The 25,283-nt window shown below is 41.5% G+C and overlaps 1 protein-coding gene across 1 annotated transcript in view; it reads left to right on the forward strand.

Moving 5' to 3' along the window:
* myo1g (myosin IG) overlaps positions 1-25,283 on the forward strand; it is a 44,456-nt gene that overhangs the window by 6,422 nt on the left and 12,751 nt on the right. Inside the window, exons 3-22 of the mRNA XM_014996628.2 lie at positions 2,564-2,772; positions 4,280-4,373; positions 4,476-4,641; positions 5,903-5,956; positions 6,051-6,146; positions 6,453-6,569; positions 7,918-8,124; positions 8,206-8,351; positions 8,442-8,556; positions 9,724-9,894; positions 10,522-10,592; positions 14,333-14,407; positions 15,170-15,302; positions 16,814-16,980; positions 17,224-17,431; positions 17,761-17,984; positions 18,427-18,571; positions 20,040-20,144; positions 20,490-20,603; positions 24,038-24,195. Of these exons, the coding sequence (XP_014852114.2) occupies positions 2,564-2,772; positions 4,280-4,373; positions 4,476-4,641; positions 5,903-5,956; positions 6,051-6,146; positions 6,453-6,569; positions 7,918-8,124; positions 8,206-8,351; positions 8,442-8,556; positions 9,724-9,894; positions 10,522-10,592; positions 14,333-14,407; positions 15,170-15,302; positions 16,814-16,980; positions 17,224-17,431; positions 17,761-17,984; positions 18,427-18,571; positions 20,040-20,144; positions 20,490-20,603; positions 24,038-24,195 (2,775 nt within the window). The remainder of the gene's footprint in view (positions 1-2,563; positions 2,773-4,279; positions 4,374-4,475; positions 4,642-5,902; positions 5,957-6,050; positions 6,147-6,452; positions 6,570-7,917; positions 8,125-8,205; positions 8,352-8,441; positions 8,557-9,723; positions 9,895-10,521; positions 10,593-14,332; positions 14,408-15,169; positions 15,303-16,813; positions 16,981-17,223; positions 17,432-17,760; positions 17,985-18,426; positions 18,572-20,039; positions 20,145-20,489; positions 20,604-24,037; positions 24,196-25,283) is intronic.

Raw genomic sequence — 25,283 nt, forward strand, 5'->3', positions numbered from 1 at the left:
CATGTTACACAGAGTGGCTTGTAATGTGGGACTCACCTACCGGTCCGGGATAAATCCATCCTCCTGTCTCTTCTCTGGGCCTTTTCCGCTTTGCCAAGAAACTTTCCAAAGACATCTGATCCGTTTCTTACTCATTTTGCTGCTTGTGGGCTCAGTGTTGGCGCACAAGTAACTGAGAGAATCCGGTTAAAGGATTTTCAAAATAAAAGATCCTCCAGACTCAAATAATACATAAAACGGAAATATTTAATTATTTCTTGCGCGGTCCGGTACCAATTGGTCCACGGACCGGTACCGGTCCACGGACCGGGGGTTGGGGACCACTGCTTTATACCATTACTTTGCCCTGTAACCTTAACCCCAACACGTTATTTACTGACCTGTTGGTCATTTATAAGACAGACCAACACAAACTTGCTTTATTTTCCAAGTGGAAGAATAATAACACGTAGTTTTAAAACAGTTTTCAACGAGTTTTGCAAATGACATTTTTTATGATCCTTTTCTCTGATTCCCCTAAATAAACTTCAACCAAAACTGTAAAAACTCAAAATCTTAACAAGTATTTTTACACTCAAGCTAAGACAAAACTAACTTGCATGTAGCTTTTCAGCAACATTTAGGAGCTTGTTTTAAGTAAATAATTCCTTAATATCTATAAAAAGTATTTGCTCCATTTGCAGTTTATATCACTTACTGTACAGGAAAAATAATCTGCAAAATAATCTGCCAATGTAATAAGTAATTCTTCATCAACATTAAGGAATTATTGGCTTAAATAAATCACCTATTTTCTGCTGAAAAGTTCCCTCTAGGTTAGTTTTGTTTTATTCCAAATGTAATAAGATATTTGTACTAGACATAAACACTTGGTGAGATTTGGTGTTTATGCCATGAATTACTTTTGTAGCTCATCAGATTAGTGTCACCTACTTTAGTTGGGTGTTAGAATGGCCTAATCAAAGTTCACACCTAAATCTGTTGGGTATCTGGGGCAACTTGTGGAAAATATGTTAAAAAATAAATTTTTCAACTTAAAACTATATCAGCAATATTAGAGGCAATTCAAAGCAAGTATTTCATAAGAAAACAAAAAACTGTTATATCTACTTAAAAACATTACAGCATGACAGATAAACCTGATGATTTATTTCATCATCAGTTCACTTGAACAATGTTCAGATACCGGAAGCTTTAATAATCACACCGTTTGTCAGAAATGCATCAATACTTCCTCAAATTTCTCGCAGATATTTTGGCTTTTTGAATGAATTTAGCTCCTTAAGCTCCTCTTCAGCCTGCAGAGTTAGCAGAGCAACAGAAAAGTCAGATGTTGTATCATTGGTGGTTTATTCGTAGTTTGTTCCTCACAGCTCAACAAACCCACAGTGAGCTGTGACTCTTTTCACACCGCGGCTTTCGTTTCCTGTCACTGGTGTACAAATACTTGTGTCACTTCCTGTCATCTTTGCATGACATCAAGGTGTGTGATGTTCTCTGGAGCGTTCCTGGTGGGCGGTGGGACCGAAGGCACGGAGGAAGTGAATGTTTGATTAGAAGGGAAACCAGCAGGTGTGTCGCTGTTCATGAGGAGAGGATTTCAGATTAACAGACGTGGTTTTTTCTCACTGTCTGAAGTTAAATCAGACCAAACTTTTCTTATGTTTGGTTAGTTAAAATGACTATGCCTGCATAGAGCAATGCTAGCATAGCCTATATATTTAGCATTCTGATCCACACCCCATTCCAGTAGATGGCAGTAATGCACATCTAAACTTTGTTTACTAACCGCCAGAAAAAAGAAGAAGAAGCAGCAGCTAGCATAGCCTGCCACGAATACGGCGGATAAACGGTTTTCCTTTTAGCACGTTTAGCAGCGAGTACGCGAGGATGATGGGTCGGTAGCGGTTCATTCCTTCAGGCGGTAATCTCAGGGAGGAGATCCATATTTTCACAGATTATCTGTCTCATAATAAACTGTTATATATATACAGACAGCAGCTGAAATGTGCTTAAAACATATTTTTTATTTTAAATAATTTGAACCAGGTAAAGCTAAGACTGTAACGAGGCTTTTTGGGTAGAACAGATATACAGACAGAAGTTTTTTTTTTTTTTAATCTTAAATGCAATATGTTTGTATCTTTTGTACTGTTTTGGCTGAATTACTGCTCTGACTATGTTATTATTTTAGCAAATAGCCTTTTTTGAGTCTAAACCTCAGTTAACTTAATTTAACTGCTAAATTAGTTCATGACTGTCGGAGGTGGCAAAGAACACAACATTTTACTCATAGATTAGAGATACTTATTAATAAAATTACTGAAGTAAAAGTAAAAAGTACATTGTAGTAAAAAATGCTCCTAAAAGTAAATTGCTTCAAAAAAGTTACTCTAGTAACTGTAACTAGTTACTACTTAACTCTGATGATTAATCTCAATAATCAGCTCTAGTTATTTGCCGGTTAGCCTATCAGAAGGTTCTGAAGCCATGACATCATCAGCTGGGCTTCCCGCTGTCATTTAAAGAGACAGTAACCGTGTTTTGGTCTGCGGCGGCTCAGGTTCGAGAAGGGCCGGATCTACACCTACATCGGGGAAGTGGTCGTGTCCGTCAACCCGTACAGACAGATGGATATCTACGGCAAAGACGCCATCGACGCGTACCGCGGCCGGGAGCTGTACGAAAACCCGCCGCACCTGTACGCCGTGTCCGACGCCGCCTACAAGGCCATGAAGAGGCGGGCCAAAGACACCTGCATCGTCATCTCAGGTATTCCTGCAAACCCGCTGCACACACGTCAACGCTTCCAGCCCCGAATTACATCTCTACAGCGAAAAAAATAAATTCAATGTCATATTTTAACTTTTTGATATAGAAAACTAGAGTTGGGAATTTATCGTATTTTTTTTAGGGTGTTTATTTATTTATTTTTTTTAACTTTAATTTCACCTAAAATTATCTAATCTTGGGCAATCGTTTACAAATTAGGCAAAATTTACGTTTCAAAATGTAATTTCTTTTTACAATAAAAAAAAATTATTTTTGCAAAAAAAAATTATTTTCTGCACTGTGGATCGACATCATCAATTTGAAAAAAAAAAAATATAGGCCACATTTTTTCCATTTAAAAACTGTCAATATTTTCATACAGCAAAGTAGAAAAGAACAATTTATTGCAGGTTCTTTAATAGGAGAAGCTACAATAATTAACAAAATATAAAGCAGAAAGTCAGAAACTTTCTGTTTCTAACTTTCTGTTTTTCATTTTGTTAGTTTAGAAAATGTTTTAAATCTCAGAAACAAAAAATGAGGCATTTCTCATCAAATCCTTCCCGTCTTTAGCCAAGTTCAATGACTGGGTGTCCAAGTCTGCTGAGTTAAAAGTTGCTGGATGTTTGCAGCCGTATTTAATATGATATTAAAATAAAAGAAACCCTAACCTCCATACCGACATGTTACACCAGATGCTTCATCATCTCCAGGCTTCCCTGTGTTTGTAATCACTGAGTATTATTACCATAATTCATAATTGGCTTACATCATTCTCTTTTTGCTGTAATTTATTTTAAACTTGACGGAGTCACATACTGAAGGGACTGAATCATGCAGGTTTCTGGCCCTTGAGTGATTTTTGATTCGTCTGGTTTTAGTGTTTCTGTTTTTAAAACACATCCGCTGTTCGTATTAACATGTCTATAAATATTCAGCTGAGCCGTGGCCTGAAACACAGAGGTATAATTAACATGTTGCAGGTCTCCTCTGTAACACTTCACTGCAGAGTTTAATGTATTTTCTGCAGTAAAATGAAACTTAATTTCACATTTTCACATATGGACAATAATGTTAGAGGTTAACAGGGAATAAAATGTTTTTCATGTGTTTAATGGGAATAATTTGTTAGAAAAACATGATGGTTCATTGTTCAAAGTCATATTTTCATTGTGTTATTCATTCATTTTTACATGCTGCAGTTTCAAACAAAATGTTTGGTGAGCGAGCCAAATACTTAGTTTGAGGCTTAATATTTAGCTTTCTAGACAGCTAAATAACTTGTTAAAAGCTAAGTATTTATTTTGAAACTGTGACATTTATAACTGTAAACCATAGTGAAAATATACATTTTTAAAAATGACCCCATTTTTTCTCTTGTGACAGACTAAATAACCAAAGTTATTGCTGTGAAATAAATGAAGTCTGAAGCTGTTTTTATTTTATTGAAGATAATTCAGATTTCTGCTCCTGGAGTCACAGTGTGGATGTGAATGATGTGTTTTAGGTGAGAGCGGTGCAGGAAAGACAGAAGCCAGTAAATACATCATGCAGTACATCGCAGCCATCACAAACCCCAGCCAGAGGGCAGAGGTCGAGAGGTCAGCCTGAGAACTAAACCATTTATTCTGATTGTTTTCATTGTTTAAGGCTGAATTTCTCTCCTAATTTTCCTGAATGTCTCCTGTTTTGTGGCGGCTCAGCGTGAAAAACGTTCTGCTGAAGTCCAACTGCGTTCTGGAGGCCTTCGGGAACGCCAAGACGAACCGCAACGACAACTCCAGCCGCTTCGGGAAGTACATGGACATCAACTTTAACTTCAACGGCGACCCGACCGGAGGACACATCAACAACTACCTGCTGGAGAAGGTCAATATTTTCGATATTTAAAATCTCACCAGCTCCAGGGTGAAATGGATGTCAGAATTTAAAGTTTATTGATCTTTGAGAATTTGTTCTTGTACATTTACCGTCATATTACTTGAAAATGGTCTCAAAACAACATTATTATCATTTATTGCAATAACGTCTGAGACTATTTATCATGCAGTAAAGCTTGTTACTGTAACAGGTTTGTTTGTGTCGCCCATTTCAAAAAGCGAATATAGGTTTGAGATATTATAAGATTTATTTCTTGCAGTTTTGGTGAGTCAGCTCACAGAAAATAAAAACCCAACATTCAATGGTCTCATATTCATAGAAAGTTGGGTGGAAGGAAAAAGGTGCTTAATTTTGCGTAGGATTATCTAACAAAATGATGGAGTCGTTCCGGTACGTTTTCTCCAACTTGTTCATGATATTATAATGTTTTATCCATACTTGCTTAGATTTGAAGAAATGATATGTGAGAGAACAGCCATTAATAAACGTGTGAGTGACATCGTCAGGCTGATGCTGGGTGTTAATTAGCTCATCTGAGGGCAAAAAAAGAAGCTGCTGCAGCTGAAAAGACGAAAAAACCTCCTGGCTGAGAGCAGCTGTGAATGTTGCTGTTTTACTGTGAGAAAGCAGAAATAAAAGCCGTCATCTCCCCAGGAGGTTCAGCTTCAGGGATCAACAGGGAATTATCTCCTGCTACATCATTTACAGTCAGTCCTGAAAATCAGAACTTAGATTTTTGTTTTTCAGGGAAAATCTCTGATTTTATAGACTTGAAAATGAGTTATCTACTTTTCAGAAAGCTGCTTTGACTGTTTGGAGTTTTTCCTTTTGTCCTTCTTTGCTTAAAGATGCAATTGACTCTAATATTTAATGTTTTTAAATTATTTTTGTTACTTTAATAAAACATAAAAAACAATAAAGGTCTTCTTTGATGTAATAATAGAAAAACATGCAGAAATTATGATTTTCAAAAGCAAAACCTACACATGAGAGTAGGCATGTCATGATGAGTTTGCTGAACCATAATATATTATAACCATATTATGTTGTATATAAGACTTACAGGAAAGCTCAAAAACATTCCTAATATTTGGTGAAGCCTCACATTTTAGTTACTCTAAGTGGCAGTTAGCTGGTTTCATTGGAGTTAACCAGCATGGTGGTGGCAGCATCATGAGGCTTTTTCTGCCGTTTGTGCTGGTAAACTGGAAAAACTGAATGGCGGCCATCTTTGTTTTCCTGTTTCCAGTCCAGGGTGGTGCAGCAGCAGGAGGGGGAGAGGAACTTTCACTCTTTCTACCAGGTAAACTTTGTGATTTAAATTCCTCTGACTGAGCAGAGAATATTTCCTGCTACATTTTGGATCACAGCAGAAAAATGAATCTGCGTTTCTGCAGCTGCTGCGCGGAGGCTCCGAGGAAACCCTGAAGTCGCTTCACCTGCAGAATGACGCCGCACTTTACACGTACACCAGAGAGGGCGCTGCAGCTGCTGTGAGTTTATCTGATGACAGAAAACTACGGGATGCCGTTTGTAAAATTACACAGTGAAAACTTAACAGCAAGCTAAATATTTATCTTCAAGCTAAATATTAAACTCTGACCTACCTGGGTTTTGCTATTTAGTTAGCGCTGAATAGTTAGCTTGCTATCTAAATATTTAGTTTGACACTGGCATTTATCAAATTATTGCTGTTAATTTGTCACTGTGTAATTTTACACATAACACCCCATAGTAAACACCACTAAACAAGCATCTCAGGTACCTTTTTGACCTTTGACCTTTGTTTTCTGTTACAGACTTCCAACAACGATCGCTCGAGCCACAAAGCGGTGATGAGCGCCCTGGAAGTGATCGGCTTCTCTAAAGAAGAGATCACCTCCATCTACCAGATCCTCGCTGCCATTTTACTTTTGGTTTGTGGAAATAAAAAAAGTGTTTTGTTTTGTTTGTCCTTTTTGTTTAATTTATTGGTAAATGTTTTTTTTTTTTGTTCTCTTTAAGAAATGAAAAATCGCAGGAACAGAGATGCTGATTTCACTGAGTAAATGTTATTTTAAAGGATCGAAAAGGTTATTCAACAGTTCAGGAAGTGATTCTTTGGCACAGACCTTTCACTCATGCTTTCAGTTTTATAATTATTGAGTTTTGCTAACTCTGTTGCTAATTTTACATAATTAACCACAGAACTACTCTGGTCAGAAAGCAAACAGCTTAAAATCAGTACCTGTTACTGATACAGAATAAACATTGTTTGCTGCAACACAGCCTGGGTGGAGAAACTGAATAGAGGAAATAGAACTGCTTCAAAATAAGAGCATGAATTTTAACTACAAAATTGTTTGATAGAATTTGATTACATATAGTTTTTTGTTTATAATAATTATTATTATTTAGAAATAATAGTCATGACCACACATGTTACCAGTAGGTGGCGATAATGTACATCTTAAGTGTCTTGCCAACCGCCAAAAAAAAAAAAAAGAACAGCAGAAGAAGAAAGTAACTATTGGAAGAATTAACAGTAGAAAACGAAAATTTCAACAAAGATGTCAAACTTCATTCAACTGAACGTTTACAAAACAGGCAAGTTATTTGGCGCTTTGGAATTTATCCGGAAAGATGAATTTAGTGGAAGCTAAGTGTGCTAAAGGTTAGCATAGCAAAAACGCTGCTAGCGCATCAGAGTGCCCTCCTCTACTGCTTATCGATGCATAATAAGTGTTTTAAAATTGGCAGCTATACGTGTTTTTGGAGGGAGTCTGAACTATTGGTGGGTTTTAGATATTTGTTGCCAGAGTTGGGTAGTACCTACTTACATTTACTTGAGTAACTTCTTTGAAAAAACATACTTTTAAGAGTATTGGGGGGGGGGACAGATTTTTCTTTTGCCTGATTTTATTTGTTGTTGCTAATATGAATTTTTGTCATTTTCGTCCATAAAGTATTTAATTTCTTCACTTAACTTTATAGCTTGGTTGATCTGATGATGTAATTTTTAAATATTAAATGATTGATAATTTGATCAGATACTTGGTTACTGATCAAAAGCTGAGCAGACTTTTTACCAAATACTTTATTACTCTAACTCTTGTAATTCATTGGATGGCTACTTTTTATTTTTGCTTGAAGTATTTCTACTGTTACTTCAGTAAGGTTTTTGGGTTCTCTCTCTTGTTTCTGTGTTTCCATATGAAAATGTTCTGTTGCTTCCTGTAACTTCCTCCAGATTCATAATGTTCCCGTTTCTGTTCGTGTTTTCAGGGTAACGTGGAGTTTGGGAGCGAAGGCGAAAGCGTTCAGATCCTGGGTCAGGATACGGTGAACCACATCTCGGAGCTGACCACCACAGATCCCGAATCCGTTGCCAAGGGCCTGCTTTTCCGAACCGTGGCAACTGGCGGTGGTGAGGTCATCGAGAAAGGTCACACGGAGAAGGACGCCTGCTTCGGCCGGGACGCCTTCGCCAAGGTGAAGCTGTCACGATAGGAAAGGAGGGGAAGAAATGCTGCAGGTGATAACATTGAGATCGACTTCATTTTGATTCTTCAGGCGCTTTATGAAAGGCTTTTCGGCTGGATCGTGAGCCGCATCAACAGCATCATCGAGGTGAAAAACTACAACCCAGTGCTTCATGGGAAAAACACAGTCATAGGTGTGCTGGACATCTACGGCTTTGAGATCTTTGACAACAACAGGTTTGTGTTCGTTGGTAGTTTTTTAAAACTCAGAAACGATTCGTTTTGTGTTTTTTTTTTTACGTTTTTGTTCCTGTGTTGTTTGGCCAGCTTCGAGCAGTTCTGCATCAACTACTGCAACGAGAAGCTGCAGCAGCTTTTCATCGAGCTGATCCTCCAGCAGGAACAGGAAGAATATCAGAGGGAAGGAATCACCTGGCAGCATGTGAGGAACACACATGCATGCACGCGCACACACACACACACATGCATACACACACGCACGCACACATGCATGCACGCACACACACACACACACACACACACACACACACACACACACACACACACACACACACACACACACACACACACAGATCCAGGCTTTAACATGTGAAAAACACACACACTGACTGACAAGTAGCTTTTCAACCTCATTTAGGGACTTGATTTAAGTAAATAATTCATTAATATTGATAAAAAAACAACTAGTTCCACTGGCAGATTATTTCACTAATAACAAGGGGAAAATAATAAATAAAATAATCTACCAATAGAACTAGTATTTTTTATCAATATTGACAAATTACTCACTTGTTTTTAGTGCTTTTATCTTGCAGAAAAGTTACTTCTAGGTTAATTGTTTTTTCAAGTGTAACACGATATTTGAATGAGAAACTAGACAAAAATACTTGGTAAGATTTTATGTTTTTGCAGTTCAGGAACAAAATATCTGTTTGTTCCTGTTCTACTGAAAACCTCAGCTCAGGCCTGTCCAAATAAAAATATTTGATTTTTATTTTGTGTTTTCTTGCTCAACAACTAAAGGTGTGTTTAACTGCCAGAGCTTGGAAACAAGTTTAAAGGACTCAAAAGGCCCAGAATGTTTTTTTTTTTCTTTTTACTAAAATTGTGAAACCTATTTTATTTTTCATGTTTTTTTCCTCAACAATTACAGAAGTGTTTTAATGCCAGTGCTAGAAATTATAATTAGATAATTTCTTGTTAAAACGTGAAACAAAACATGTTACTAAAGAAAGTTTCTGGTTTTAAAGCTACAGATCATGACTTGTTGAACTCGCTGTGACTCAGTGTCACCGTTTCTTCTAAACATTTTTCTGCTTTACTCTTACGACCTTTCTTATTTACAAAAGAAGATTTAGGTTTTAGTGAGACATAAATCTCATTATAATGAAAAAGTTTTCTCGCTTAAATTAGATTCAGCAGAAAACTTAATTTCTGGACATGAATTAATGATTTAGATCATGCAGTTTGTTTTCTGAAATCACCTTTTAGCTCGTTAAAGTTTAATCTGCATCAAACTGCAGATGAATTAAACATGTTCACAGCAACTCAGACTAATCCTCCATCTTTGTTTTTATTTCATTTCCAGATCGATTACTTCAACAACCAGATCATCGTTGACCTGGTGGAGCAGCAGCACAAAGGAATCCTGTCCATCCTGGACGAAGCTTGTCTCACCGTGGGAAAAGTGACGGACACGGTCTGCCTGGACAGCATGGACACCAAGCTGGCTCAGCATCCTCACTACACGTCCCGCAAGGTGGGACTGTTTCCTGCTCAGCAGCCTCACCACCAGAAAACCGTTAAAGCTCTCTAAGTCAGACTTTTCAAAGACATTCTGGACGGGACTAGTTTGAAAAAACAAAAGACTTTTAAAAGGAAACAGATGTGACCTTATCGGCTTGACTCAACAGGAAGTGATGTAGAAACGTCCTCTGACTGACAGTAACTCTGGGGACCAATCCTATTGCTAAAGTGGATTAGCTAAATGCTGCTTTATATGCAAATAATGCACATTATTAGCAGAAATGAGGCATAAAGAAAGAAATAATCCAAGTTTTATGACTTTAATTGTATAACAAACATATTTAGTTCTTAATAGGTGGTAAGTAAAACACAGCATTCATGACAAACTGGCTAAATTAGAGTTATTAAGTGACGGCTGTATTATAATGCTGGTTAATTTTTAATTAATAGATTAAAACAAAGGAGTTGTAGTTTAGGCTTCAGCCAGCAGAGGGCGGTAGAGCCTTTCTCTGATTTTCTTCCCATGAAAGCATGAAAACAAATCAAACTCTCTGGGATGTGGAAATGACTCCATGAATCAGGATGAAGTGAGACAGGAACTAAATTTTACCTTCTCCGGTTTTCTTCTTTTGATTCCCAGCTCAGCCCCACGGATAAAACCATGGACTTCCAGAAACATTTCCGCATCCGCCACTACGCTGGAGACGTCACGTGAGTCGCTCGCATCTCCATCCAGATGAAAACATGACGGGCTTCTGGGGGCCGAACACCGAGTCCCATTAGAGGGGCCGTACTACGCAAAGCTCATGTTTTTAAAGTTTTATTCTTCCTTTTGGCTTCTAAAGAGATTCCAAGCCCTTAAAAAACATATTTTTGGGCGATAGGTTCATGACTTTTGGTGTCTGGAAAATGAGCCGTTTCAAAAACCTCCCAGTAAGTCACATTTGGCTGGAACTGCGGCATTCTTGTTAAATTACGACTTTATTCTCCTAATATTATGACTTTATTCCCATAATTATAGAGAAAAACGTAGCCTTGAATTGGTCCTGAATTCAGAGTCCAAATAAATAGGACAAGATGGCCGCCCTGAGCGCGCCGACGTCACAAACTACAGAAACCAAAGGAGCGCATTGGTGAAAAAAAAAAAATCCAGATTTTTCCAAAAATGTAATCCAAAATTGGATTAATGTGATTTATCACTCAGATCTATGGGTAACAATGTTGTTACAAGTTTCATCAGTTCAGCTGAATATTTTCCTGATATTTTGCTAATAATTTAAAGCTAAATACTGTCTTTTCCACAAATGTTGGAAATGTCTAAACAATACTTAATCGATATGTTCTGATTGAAAATGTTAAATTAATCATTGCATCATCTGGAAACATTAGGAAGCTAATATGTAACGTTCTGCTAATACATGAACAATAAGCTGCGTTCTGTTTGTAGTTGGAGCCCAAGAGGAGCAACCAATAATGTTTACAGATTAGATATGAAAGTTGCTTGTATATATTTTACTCTGAGTTATGATTCAGGGATTGAAACTGCTTGTTCTTCATCGCTGCTCCTCTTCCTCCTGGCCAGCAGTCACCCTGCATGGCTTTGCTTTCTGAAGAGCTCACGTGTACTGCCCTAAATCGACCAAGGGGAAGGACATTAATATGTCAAGGGAGCACGAGGAAGAGGAGGAGGAGGAGGGATGGAGCTGATAAGACAGTTTAGTCTGAGAGGCAGCAGCAGTAATCACCGCTTCCAGTCTGGTGGGGGTTCTTTAAATCTGGGAAATCCAAATAAGTCCCAGAAACAGATGCTGCTTTGTTTATGTTTACCACAAGACGCTGAGCTGAAAACGTAAAAGTAGCTAAATAACTTCATGCTAAATTGTTACAAAGGGCGAAACTGTTTTTGTGCCAGGATGAGGCTGGATAAATGATCAATCCATCCCAGATATTTATTTACATTTATTTTATGATTCAACGATAAAAATGTTCCAAAATCTGAAGCTTATTTTTGTTTTCATTTGCTGTTTTTCAGCTTTGGCTGCTTTGACTCTGCAGACCCTGACAGTTTAACATATCCAGCCTCAGATCTGCGTGTTTAAAAGCAGCACAGCAACCTGTTCTGTAAAGTAGATTATATTTAACCAACAATTTTAGTTCTTCTTAGAAACATAAATTGACTGTTTTTTGCATCTGAGCAATAAGTAGTCTTACCCTTGTGACTGCAGACCCAGGAAATGCAATTCTGAGTTTAATTAAATGCTAAATGTGTCACAAAATGTGTGGAAATAAACAGAGGGACAGCGTGTTCGTGTCTGAATGGGATCCAGACGGTTCCAGGAAATTAGTTTTCAAAACAACCAAATAAATTTGCATTTAGAACATATCTGGAAATTTAATTTAGAGGAAGCAAAGGACACTAAACATTTTCAACGTTGACAAAGACAATAAAGCGCTAATCTCAAACATTAGCTCCGCTAACTTTAAAGCGCTACAACAACATGGTATTTAGCTAAAGCTACAGCGCTAACTTCAACCATGGTTGCAGTTAGCCCCAAAAACTTAAAATAGAGAAATGTAAGTGTGCTAAGATTCTTCAAACTTGGCAAAACGCTAAAGCGCTGATCTCAAGCATCAGTTAGGCTAACGCGCTACGGCGTTATTATGGCCGGCGGTGTTATCGGTGTTATCGCGGCCGGCGGTGTTATTATGGCTGGCGATGTTATCGCGGCCGGCGGTGTTATCGGTGTTATCGTGGCCGGCGGTGTTAGTGGTGTTATCGCGGCCGGCGGTGTTATCGGTGTTATCGCGGCCGGCGGTGTTATTATGGCTGGCGATGTTATCGCGGCCGGCGGTGTTATTATGGCTGGCGATGTTATCGCGGCCGGCGGTGTTATCGGTGTTATCGTGGCCGGCGGTGTTATCGGTGTTATCGCGGCCGGCGGTGTTATTATGGCTGGCGATGTTATCGCGGCCGGCGGTGTTAGCGGTGTTATCGCGGCCGGCGGTGTTATCGGTGTTATCGCGGCCGGCGGCGTTATTATGGCTGGCGGTGTTATCGGTGTTATCGCGGCCGGCGGTGTTATTATGGCTGGCGATGTTATCGCGGCCGGCGGTGTTAGCGGTGTTATCGCGGCCGGCGGTGTTATCGGTGTTATCGCGGCCGGCGGCGTTATTATGGCTGGCGGTGTTATCGGTGTTATCGCGGCCGGCGGTGTTATTATGGCTGGCGATGTTATCGCGGCCGGCGGTGTTATCGGTGTTATCGCGGCCGGCGGTGTTATCGGTGTTATCGTGGCCGGCGGTGTTAGTGGTGTTATCGTGGCCGGCGGCGTTATCGTGGCCGGCGGTGTTATTATGGCCGGCGGTGTCATCACGGCCGGCGGTGTTATCGATGTTATCGCGGCCGGCGGTGTTATCGGTGTTATCGCGGCCGGCGGCGTTATTATGGCCGGCGGTGTCATCACGGCCGGCGGTGTTAGCGGTGTTATCGTGGCAGGCGGTGTTATCGCGGCTCCTCCTTGTCAACGCGGCCTCGACGGTGCGCATGAAGGCGTGCAGCGTGATGACAGACGGCGCCGTGTCACCGCGCGTCGCCGTCAGCCGGCCTCGGCCGTCTCTGGGCCGCGTCGGGTCCTCTCCAGCTGAGCTGTCACCTTTCGGCATCGCTCCCTGTCTCATCCCATCCCGTCCCAGCCGATCCTCGCTGCGGCTAAATATACCCCCGTCCTCGCCACCCGCTGCCCCTCCCCTCGTCTGTCACCAAACGCCATCATCAAAAGCTTTGACCTACTTTACTCTCCTGCTCTTCCTCTGTTTCTGCGCCCCTCACCTGGCTCGCCTCCTCTTCCTTTTCGCCTGTATGCAGAGCGTTGAGCAGAGATAACCCACCTCTCCGGCTCGCTCTCTGCAGCCTCCATCCTCTGACTCATCCTGTTTTTTCTGGAGGCTTCACCTTGTCCCCTCCCTGTTGTTGTTGTTCTGTCTTTTCCTCCCAGGTGGGTCTAAACGTTCCTGAGCCGAAAGGAAACATCTGCACAGAGCGTGCAGACGACCTGAGCTTGTAGAGGAAGACCAATAAGTCAAATTAATTTAGCATTCATGAAGCTGGCTGTAATCCTGTCACCATAAATCATTTGATTGCACGATAAATTTAAACTAACTTAAACATTTTCATTTGTCTGATCATTTTTCTCTTTCTACTGAAAACTGGATAAAAGTCTTCAATCTCAATTTGCCATTTTTTACAGATAATTTTATTTACAGTCTTAATAATTCATTTTATTTGTTGATCCTGTTTTGTTTAGTGTTGAATGTTTATTAGAATTTAAACTAGTTAATTGATCTGAGAAAGTCTTCTTGATTTATTACTGTTACATTACAGCAGATTGAATTCTGAGTCTCCTGAAATTGCTGCAGTTTTTCTGTCTCATTTCTTTCTTTCTGTGTTGCAGATATTCTGTTGAGGGTTTTCTGGATAAAAACAAGGACCTCCTCTTCCAAGACTTCAAGCGTCTCATGTACAACAGGTACATCAAAAGTACTCAGGGTCACAAAAATACCATTTTCAAACACTAAAATCACAAAAAAATAGTTTTTTCTTACCTGCTCAGCAATAAACTAAGCACTAGCTATTTTAATCAAAGAAATAATCAGATTTTTTTGTAGGAATTGGATTGCAGAGACAAAAATTTAAATGTTTTTGCAAGTTTTCTTAGTTAAATAAACAAACATCCAGTTTGCTTATGACTGGAAAACATATTTCATCTGTTCTCTGCAATAAAAATAGCATCTGGGTCAGAAAACACTTCCTGCTTTTAGCCAAAAGCAGGTTTGGCTGCATCACTGTGGACTTTAGAGCCAGGATGTCCAAAGTGTGGCCCGGGGGCCATTTGTGGCCCTCTGGATGATTCTACTTGGCCCAACAATTCAAGAATGCAGCAAATCTGCAACTGTTTCGAGGTTTATACAGATTAATAAAATCTTATTGAATATTTAATTGGGTACAAGACAAAGTGCTTTTATTTTATTACCAATGTTTCCAGTTACCATGACAACAGGAGGAAACCAGAAAGTTTGTAAAAGTGAAGTAATTTTTGATTTAAAACTTGCAGTTTTGTGGTTTTGTGGTTGTGAGGCTGCAAAACATCAGCCGAGGGTCAACAAACGGCCCCTGACCCCCACTTTGGACCTCGCTGCTCTGGCCAGTCCAGTAACTGGGTTAGCTGAATAAATGTCTCATTTTTTAGCCCAGTTTTTGTTGGTTTCACTTTTCTCTCTCTCTCTGACAGTTCGAATCCGGTCCTGAAGGAAATGTGGCCAGATGGTCAGCTGAGCATCACAGAGGTCACCAAGCGACCTTTGACCGCTGCGACGCTTTTCAAAACCTCCATCGTGGCTTTGGTCGATAAGTTGGCCTGCAAGGTCAGTCCTGAGAGCGAAGGCGGCGCAGAAAGAGGCGCCAGAGGAGAACCTCTCTGTAAAGATGGAATATTTGGGTCTCATGTTATTACAACTTTATTCTCTTACGTCTTTTTTCTTGCTGTTTTATGACTTTATTCTTATAACTGTAAAACTTTTGTTTAGTTTTTCTGCCTGGCTCGTATATATTTTAGAAATTTTGAATTCCTGTTGAATGTTTGCTTTGCTCGTTCAGTCATATTTTTTCATGAAGCCGAGCTGAGAATGTGTTTAACATTCCCTGAACATAGATCTGCAGCAGCCAGACGTCAAAACTCCTCCTGGTGTTTGACAGGAACCTTTTTCTGACTTGTTTCCTCCTGGCTCAGGGGAGGGGGAAGCGTGTTGCACAGAGCTCGCCTCTCCTGGCTGAACCCGTCTGACGGCCTGAAGTCTGACACTTCCTGCTGTTATTCTGGGCCGCGCTGCAGTCGGGCTGCTGCAGCATCTGCCTCCATGTTTCTGAGCTGGAAAATAAAAGAAACTCCACCTGTATTTTTGATCCAGGTCAGGTTGGGGGAACGTGTTGCTCATTCCTCTGTCGGATCGTTTCCTCCACTTTGGTTGATCTCTTTATTTTGGTCTTGTGAGTGTTGTGCAGTTTGATGCTTTGCTAACTGAGCTGCATGTGAGACGAGGCTCAGCTGCAGCATCTGATGCAGGTCAGTGCACTCGGCCTGAGCCTCGCTGCGTCTTCAGTTTATTCATGGCAACAGCAGGGATGAATGCAGAGACAGTCCAGCTGGAGGTTCTGACAGGTGAAGGGATCGGGCAGCACTGGATGATGGTTGCAGCTCTGTCTGTATATAAACATAAAAACATGTTTCATGTTCACAAAAATGCTGCACAATTCAATGAAATAAAGCAAGGTAACAATAATTAGAACACAAAGGTTAAAACAAGATACAATTGTCCTCTATAACTGGTACTATGAAAGAAACTGTTTGAATCAAATCCTGAAGAATAAAAATTAGTCATATTGACCTGATATGATGTCAGCCAAACTATATTATTACTTATGTTGTAGTATGGAGTGTTAGAAAAGGCTTGATTGAGTGATTTTATTCATGAAGAGAACAATAGTCAACAAGTTTCAGCGTGACGTCCCGTCCTGAGCACAAGCGCTTAATAAATCAACCCCTGTTCTTCACCGCTGTGTGTGCTGCACAATGACTGCTGGAGTTTTGTTGGTGACTTTCCACCCAGAAACCTCTCCCTGAATTCTTGCTGGTTGTGCAGGAGGCTCCACTTTTGCTTTTCAGAGATCTACAGTTGTATAATTGCAGCAGCTTGTTTGGATTTAAAGTGACGGAGGCAGAACTGAGCAGACCAAAATCTGATTATCTCAGGATGATTTTGTGCTAAAAGGTAGTGAACATGTTTTGGATAGGCCGCAGTGGACTCTTCCTAACCTGTTCAGGGAAGCATCACAGGTAACCTGTAGAGTCACTAACAGTTTGTGTTTTGTTCCTAAGGAGCCGTACTACGTGCGATGCATAAAACCCAACGAGATGAAGTCTCCGGTGCTGTTCGACGACGCGCGCTGCCAGCACCAGGTGGCGTACCTGGGTCTGCTGGAGAACGTGATGGTCCGCCGGGCCGGCTTCGCCTACAGGCAGCAGTACCCTCGCTTCCTGCAGCGGTAAGGCGGCTGCAGCAGCGCTGCGTGAGGTCGGACCGACGGCTCCTCCTTCCTCTGGGAGGAAGGAGGAGCTGCAGCTCCGGATGACCTCAGGCTTTAGATGGTAGCAACGCTTTTACCATCTAAAAGCGTTGCTACCATCGCAACGCTTTTACCCAAAATAACGAGTTCATCTTTGTTTCGGCTCATAAATTATTCATAAATGCATATGTTGTATTAATGATGAGTTTTGCTAATGCTCAGGTATAAAATGACGTGCGAGTACACCTGGCCGAACCACCTGATGGCCACGGACCGGGAGGCGGTGGAGGCCATCATCACGCAGCACGGTTTCCAGGGCGACGTGGCGTACGGCCAGACGAAGCTGTTCGTTCGGACGCCGCGTACGCTCTTCACTCTGGAGCAGGAGAGAGCCACCCTCGTCCCCATCCTGGTGCTCTTCCTGCAGAAGGTCCTGCATCTTCATGAAGCTTCAGATTTCTGCTGAAACCTTTCCTGTTCCACAATGTTCTGATCTGACGGCCTGATCATGTGATTCAGAGCTAATTTACTCCAATTACAGGCGCTTCTGATCACTCTGTCTCATGAATATTTGCTTCTGCCACTTTGAATCCTAATTTCCTGAAACAATAATTGGGAAAATTAATAAGATCCAGATCAGTTGCGTTAAAGTCGGTTACCAGGCGCCTCCATCTCCTCCCTGACCTACTTTCAGCCGTCTGGATCCAAAGGAAGGAAAACGTTTCCGTCGGTGAATTTTTTTATTCCCTCGCCCATCAGGTTTGGCGAGGCGCTCTCGCTCGCCTGCGCTGCAGGCGGATGCGCGCCATCTACACCATCATGGGATGCTACAAGCGCTACAAGGTCAAGGCCCACTTCTGGGAGGTGGAGCGCCGGTTCGCGAGCGTGCGGACGATGCCGGACTATGGGAAGAGCGTGGAGTGGCCGGCGCCGCCCGCAGCTCTGGCCCAGTTTCACAGCATCACAACCATGCTGCATCGCAGGTGAGGCTGCACACCGGAAAAGGCTGAAAGCCGAACCACATGTAAATCCACAGCTGGTGAATATCTGACAGTCTGCTGCGGCTGAAGGTCAGGAACCCAGAAAACTAAACATTCAGCTTCAAACGAAATATTTAGCCAGAAAGATACATATTTAATTACCAGTAAATTATAATTTACTTCAGCTAAATATTTATCTCAAAGATAGTTATCAAGCAAAATATTTGGAATGTTTTGATTTGAAGCTAAATATTTAGTTAACTAACTAAATTCAAAACAAATATTTACTTAACAAGCCACATTATTAGTATTCAACACTCAGCTTGAAGCTACATATTTAGTTTTGAAGCCAATTTAAAAAGGAAAACGATTTAGTTGAACAGCCGCTGGCGTGTTTCAGAGTTTTGTCTCGCTGGTTTGGACTCTGGCTGGTCGTTGTTTCCAGGTGGTGGGCAAGGCAGATCGTGAAGAACATCCCTCCGTCTGACATGTTGGAGGTTCGGGCCAAAGTGGCGGCGCTGACGTCTCTGAGCGGGGAGAGGAAGGACTGGGGCGTCGGCCGAGCCTGGGAGAGAGACTACCTGTCAAACGTGAGAACGTTTTACTCAACTAAAACCTTTAACGCCGTAACTTCTGTGGATTAATTACATAGATGTTATGGTGCTCCATGTGGGTTTGACCTGAAACATTTTCAGAGTAAGAACGGAAAATCCGCTGAGCTTGTTTCCCGCTGCAGGCAGAACTTCCCCTCGTCTCGGTAAACAAGCCCTGAATGACCAGCAGTGTAAGGATCACAGAAACGGTCTGTTGTTGTGGATGTGTGCGGCGCATGTGACGCGCCTCGGGCTGGCCCGGCTCCCTCTGATGGGTCCCGCCGTTTCCCGGTTAGCTGCTTGTTGGCGGCTGTGGATCGGGCCGCGGGCCGCTGCAGCGTGACCCGGGCCTGGGCTCGGCCGGCCCGTGACTCTCCTGCGGGGCTTCATGTGACGCCGCCGTTCCCCAGTGACCCACTCTGATCCCGAATCATGACCTGAACGTGTCTGAAGACGGATGTTCTCAGGAGGATGAAAACAAAACATCAGAGCGGATGATTTGTCATCTAGCAGCTAACCGCAGTCCTGCTGCACAGATTGCCGATCTTTAAAAAGCCTGACCTGACGATTCCTGTTTTAGCCAATATCCTTCTTTTTGTCTGAAATGTTGTTAAATAAATCAAGAACGTTTCTGAGTTGGTAACACTGGGCGACTGTTACTGACTGCAGACCTGAGCTGGTGGGCCGGTCAAACCTCCCACTGCAGAGCGGAAGAGGACGAAGGCCGATTTTTAGACTTTGGTGAGGAAGATAAAACCGGTGAATAAAACCGGCTTCACATGATCTCCTGAAATTAAGAGAATCGGTGCCGATAAATCGATTCACTTCTAAATTACAAACTTCAGCCGATGGAAACAGTAGATCGGTGCGTTCCTGATGGTCTAAAATGCCTGGAAAACATGAAGACGTCCATTTAAAACACATAAAGGTGCATCCAGAATGAATCGGTTCATTTTACAGAATCTAGAATGTAAAGTTTTCTAACCTTTTGGATAAATTTGGACCAGAATGGAAAACGGTAAAGTTTGGACAGTTACGTTATGATTTCCATCCATCCAACTGTCTGTCTTTAGTTTGTGCATTGTTTATTTTTAAAGTTTGACAATTATAAGATTAAATTAAGACTAAACTAATAAGATGCAGAACAACCCATTTCCTTCCTGGAGGTTTTAGGTTCTGATCGGAATGACAAAATGACCTGAACTAAACCGAATCGTCTCCTTTTCTGTCTCTGTCTGGATTTCTGACATTTATACACATTAAAATGCAAAACAGCCACAATCCTCTGACTCTGAAATAAAATCTGAAGTTTCTTCTGCTCCTCTGACTTCGTGACACCAGCTCTGGTCTGCTGGTATTAATGCCATAAAAGGCTTCAGGGTCTGGGAAAGGTCAGGCCTGCTGCAGCTGCTGCAGCAGCTGCTGCTGCAGCCGACATGCTAACGCAGCCGTTTGGTCTCTGCAGGCGCGGGACTCTCCTCACACCAGCGCCGCCTTCATCAGAGTCTCCAAAGAGCTGAAGAACAAAGACGGCTACGGCCAGGTCGTCTTCTCCGCTTTCTGCAGGAAGGTACGGCTCCCGTTGGGGTCAAAGGTTTCATCACCGCTTCCACAAATCTGTGGGGTGTTCTCCTTTAGATCAAAACATGAATATATGCTAAAACTGAAAATTATGATGCAGTAAAACTGGATTTAAAGCTTCAGTTGGTTTTTATCTTTGTTTTAGTGATTAGCGTTAAATTAGAACATTAAATGCTAAATTGTTTTCGTCTCGTTTCTTGGTGTTTTCACCAGAAACTGGACTAAAATACCTGGTAAAATGTGATATTTTTGCAGTGAATGCTTATTAATTCAGATCTTTAAACGACGGCGAGCTGCACGAGAAGCTCAGAAACGTTTCTTCTGTTCTCTGCAGATGAACAGGTTCAACAAAAGCACAGACCGAGCGCTGCTCGTCACGGACAAGTTCGTCTACAAACTGGAGCCGAAGAAGCAGTACAAGGTTCTGAAAAGGCTTCCTCTGGACTCGGTGAGTGAGCTCAGACAAACGGCGCCGCGTTCACTGCGGACTCTCCTGTGAATCAATTAACTCACCAGTGTTTCATCTCCAAGGACGGAGGCGTCGTTGCTCTGTGTTTCGGTTTTTAATCATTAAATCTCATTAAAAATCGGTTACAGCGCCTCGTAAAAATATTCATATTGGAATTCAAAGCAGTGAGTTAAATCTGTTAAACTCTGAACGGTGATTATTTCTGTGCTGCATCCAGTTGTTTCCCCGTGCAGAAGGAAGCTGTCCAGCTTCCCTTCAAGCTTGAATCGTTTTTACGTCCAGAGAGCAAAAATAAAAGCCTCTCCGGGCCGCAGCTGCAGACCCAGATCCAGACGGGAACCGATGTGGGTCAGACTCCGTTTCCTGTGCAACCAAACCACCTGCAACACCAGCCCAGTAACAACCAGAACACCCAAACTGACAAACCCAGGTCCATTGATCTGATTAGTTGGTTATGGAGAGTTTCTGAGCGGTTCTTTTGGACCTGATGTGTCTCAGGTTGAGTTTAAAGTTTTCAGAAACTGGTTCAGTTTGTGGCTTGATCTGAGAAACTGGACCAGAGGCCTCACAGGACTTCTGGTTCTGAAAGGAAAGGCCAGTTTATTTCATCTGAAAATGGCTTCAGATGCTTTTACATTAGAGTCTCCCTTTTATTTTGTTCTAACATGTTAGCCTCTTGCTTCATATTTGCTTTTCATGTGGCTTTTAGGGCAGCACCTTCAGTTATTCAGAAGTAAACAAACTAATTACATTTTTGTTTAGGAAGCGCCCCACACATTTAGATAAGATCAAATATAGACCATCTGACCCCCTCTATCTTCCTTTTTACACATTATTCTTTATTTAAAGAAAAGAAAAACAATTATATATAAATTACATGAAATATATACATTCTTACAGAAAGAAAAACACTTTAAAAATAATAAAGAAACCAGAACAATTTATTTCACAGCAGAGGTAAAGTACCATCAGTCAAACATACATCCATCAAAAGCAGTAAACATTTTCACATTAAAGACCATTTTTTGTTTGTTTTCCACACTTTTGTTAATAATAATAATAATAATAAACATAATTTGCCTACAGTAAGTTGTTTTTTAAAACCCTGAAAGAAAACCTGAATATCAGAGCTCCTAATTTAATCTCCATTATTGAACACAAGCTGTAAGTTTGGTTTGACTTTAATATCAGAAAACTGAGGGAATATTTGTAGTTTTAAGCTTAAATCTGAAGGTTTTCTCTCTGGTTCTGTGATTATGAAGGTTTGCATCTCGGCTAATGCTAACTCCACTACAGGCTAACACCTAGCGCTGCATCGGGCTTAATGAGTCCACACAGCTGTTTGAGCCGCAGGTTAAAAACCGTCGTTATGCTGCAGCAGAGCCGCTAAAGATAGCAGCTGCTCTGCTCAGATGAGCCGGGCAGCTCAGGGCAGAACAAACACAGAACCTGGACAGAAACCGTCTCTGGTTCTGGTTCTGGTTCCTGAACATGGACAGAAACCGTCTCTGGTTCTGGTTCTGTTTCCTGAACCTGGACAGAAACCGTCTCTGGTTCTGGTTCCTGAACCCAGACAGAAACCGTCTCTGGTTCTGGTTCTGGTTCCTGAACCCAGACAGAAACCGTCTCTGGTTCTGGTTCTGTTTCCTGAACCTGGACAGAAACCGTCTCTGGTTCTGGTTCTGGTTCCTGAACAGCAGCATCAACTCAGTCTGGAAGTAAATCATCAAGAATCATGTTGGACTTTTCATCCTGTGGCTGTAGAAAACAATCCCAGAGCATCACTCCGCCACCACCGTACTTCAGTTGATATTATAATAATAATAAAAACTATATTGATAAGATATTCTCTGTTTAGTACAAATTTAGCGGCCATCTTGTTTCTAGAGAGAAGAGACTTTCTCCTTCACAGTAAGTGGTTAAAGGTCTTGACCTTTAACCTTTGGCCTGAGGCCTGTAGGGTCAGATGGAGTTTCTGACGTTGTGCTGAATCTGCTGAGAAGGTTGGCAGCTGCCAATAACATTTCATTGTTTTAAATTTTTGTTTTTAATTTCTTTACTTTTTTTTTACATTTCTTCTAATTATAATTGATTTTCTTCAGAAGTTTTTTTGTTTTTAATTTCTTTTTAAATTGTTTTGAGATGACCTTTGACCCTTCCCATGTAGCACCAGTTGCTGTTGTCTTCCCACCCTGATGCTGCGTTGACTCACCTGGATGATAAAAGTCCAGCTCTGCTGGTGATCAGTTCATCAGGGCTTTAAAACTCATGAAATGTTTGTGATTTATTGTCTGATGTTTAAAGCTGAGCTTCAGATTGGAGAGGAAATGGGTTAGAAAGCGCTGAATAAGCGCTGAGGGAACGGGTCGGCCTCGACGTCTCGGGGACATGCAGCTCATTGTTGTCCTGTCTGGATTAACCTGAGTGATCTGTAAGAGGATTATAATCCACTCTGTCTCGTTCTAACGGCTCCCACTTTCTCTCCTCCTTCAGTAAATCTGTGCGTTTCTCTAACTGGGTCACAGTTTCTCGCTGCACTGCCACACCTGACTCTGGTCCCACTTCGCCTTGAAACGGTGCCCAAAGTGCGGTTCGGGGGCCGCATGTGGGACCTCCTCCACAATGTTGGCAGTGATGGAGTTAAATAATCCAATCTTCAATATCATAACATTTGTTTTTCAGATTTAATGGAGGAAAACCTTGTTTTTAACGCTCTTTATCCAGTTGGTTTAGTCTAATTATTGATTAAACCAGCAGCAGCTTTTTTATTGTGACAATCTGCTCACATTTCTCAATCTAAGGATAAGTTCTCTTGTTTTTGCTACATTAAATAGTGGCTGAGAGAAACTGGCCTCTAAAGAGTCAGTAAAGTTTCCTGGATGCTCAGATAAACTTGAAGGACACATTTATACCTGGTTGTTCACCAGGAATGCCTGTAGAGGGCGCTGTATGTCAGCTACTATTCAGTTCCTTCAGGATTTTGTTTTGTTTGTACTTAAGGAATACTTTCAATGAATTTTGCGATATTTTCACAGAACCAGAGATAATTTCTGTCCAATTGAACGGTAAACTTTTATCACAGACTGTAACTTGACATCAAGTCAGACTGAGGCAACAGAGTAGAAGTAGGAAATACTGCCTACTTCCTGCAGGAGTATTTCCCTCCTGCAGGGAGGGAAATACCATTTTGACCATTTCTTCCAGAAAATTTCCACTAAACTCATAATTATGCATTGGAGTGAAAAATTCAGTGAATCTGTTGATTTTGTGAGAATTTTGTGGAAAAACTGAACAGATGCAGACAAAAAGCTGTTTTTCATGCCTGATTAGAAAAAACATGTTTTTTGTGATTCATGACAAAGTTTCACAGTTTTTACGAACCTTTGTCAATGTGTTTGTTTTGTTTCTGACAGTTTACAGGACTGAGCGTGACCAGCGGGGCTGACCAGATGGTGGCGCTGCACACGTCCTCCCAGGACGACGTCCTGCTGTGCCTGCAGCAAGGCGAGCTTTGCCCCAACCAGGACCGAGTGGGAGAACTGGTCGGAGCGCTGGTGGATCACTTCATTCGGTCAGTACCAGCTCATTCTGCTTCTCTTCACTCACTAGCTTCGCCTGAAAATGCGTCTCGCTGCTGTTTTTATTTGTGAGTGCGAAGAAAATACCGAAATGCAAAGAAAATGGTCTTTAGCTTCCTGTAACTTTGACCTCAGCTTTCCCAAAACCACCTGGTTCTCTCTGCAGGTCTTTAGGAGACGGAAATGTTGCAGAAAGATGCTTTTTATTGCATATATATGTCATAAACTTCCATTAAGTAGCCTGTTGATGTAGCGCTTTAGCATTAGCTTTCTTTAAGCAGAATGTTGATATAATCCTTTAGCCTAAGCAAAGCCAATGTTTATGATCAACGCTTCAGTGTTGGTGGAGTTAATATTTATGATTAGCACATTAGCGATAGCAGAACTAATATTTATTATTAGGGGACACTTCAGGACTCACCACTGAGCAAACCCGATCAGAACCTGCAGCCCTTCATGGTGAATTTGCACCATTACATAATTGTTGCTTTTTGCTCTGTGAATCAGATATTGGAACATGAACAAAGTGAGCAGAAACAAATCTGCAAACACAACAGCATTATTACATAAATGCTGTTTATCACCTCCATGTGTGAGTCCTGCTCAGAATAACAGCAGAGTAACAACTCAGTTCCTCTGACATTCAACACATTCGTCATAAATCCGAGTCACTCGTCTCCGCTGGACCTGGACGGCGTGGGTTTTCACGCCGCGCAGACTGATTCGCCGTGTTGTCGTAAGTGTTGCCTGCTGAGGCGCCGTCCAGCCTGCAGCCCCCCTGGTGCATTAATCCTCCAAGTCCTGCAAGTGACGCACCGCGGAGACAGAACAACATGTTAGGTGGGAATTTTAATTTTGATTCCCCAGAAATGATTCAATCCTTCTGGGCAGCAGGACGTTTCAAATGCATTTTACCTTAGAGGCGACCTGTAAGGCTTCCTTGAACAGGTTAGGATAGATCTATGAGTGATACAAAACTTACTCATTTAATTTTTTGCAAAAAAAAACATTCTTAGATAATGAGATTTTAGTTTGGTGAATTCAGAATGATCTGTTTTTAAGTCCAATTAAGCTGCTGCTG

This window comes from Poecilia mexicana, unplaced genomic scaffold (genome assembly GCF_051168715.1).
Source record: "Poecilia mexicana isolate PSO_F unplaced genomic scaffold, ASM5116871v1 scaffold_11, whole genome shotgun sequence".
Lineage (NCBI taxonomy): Eukaryota > Metazoa > Chordata > Actinopteri > Cyprinodontiformes > Poeciliidae > Poecilia > Poecilia mexicana.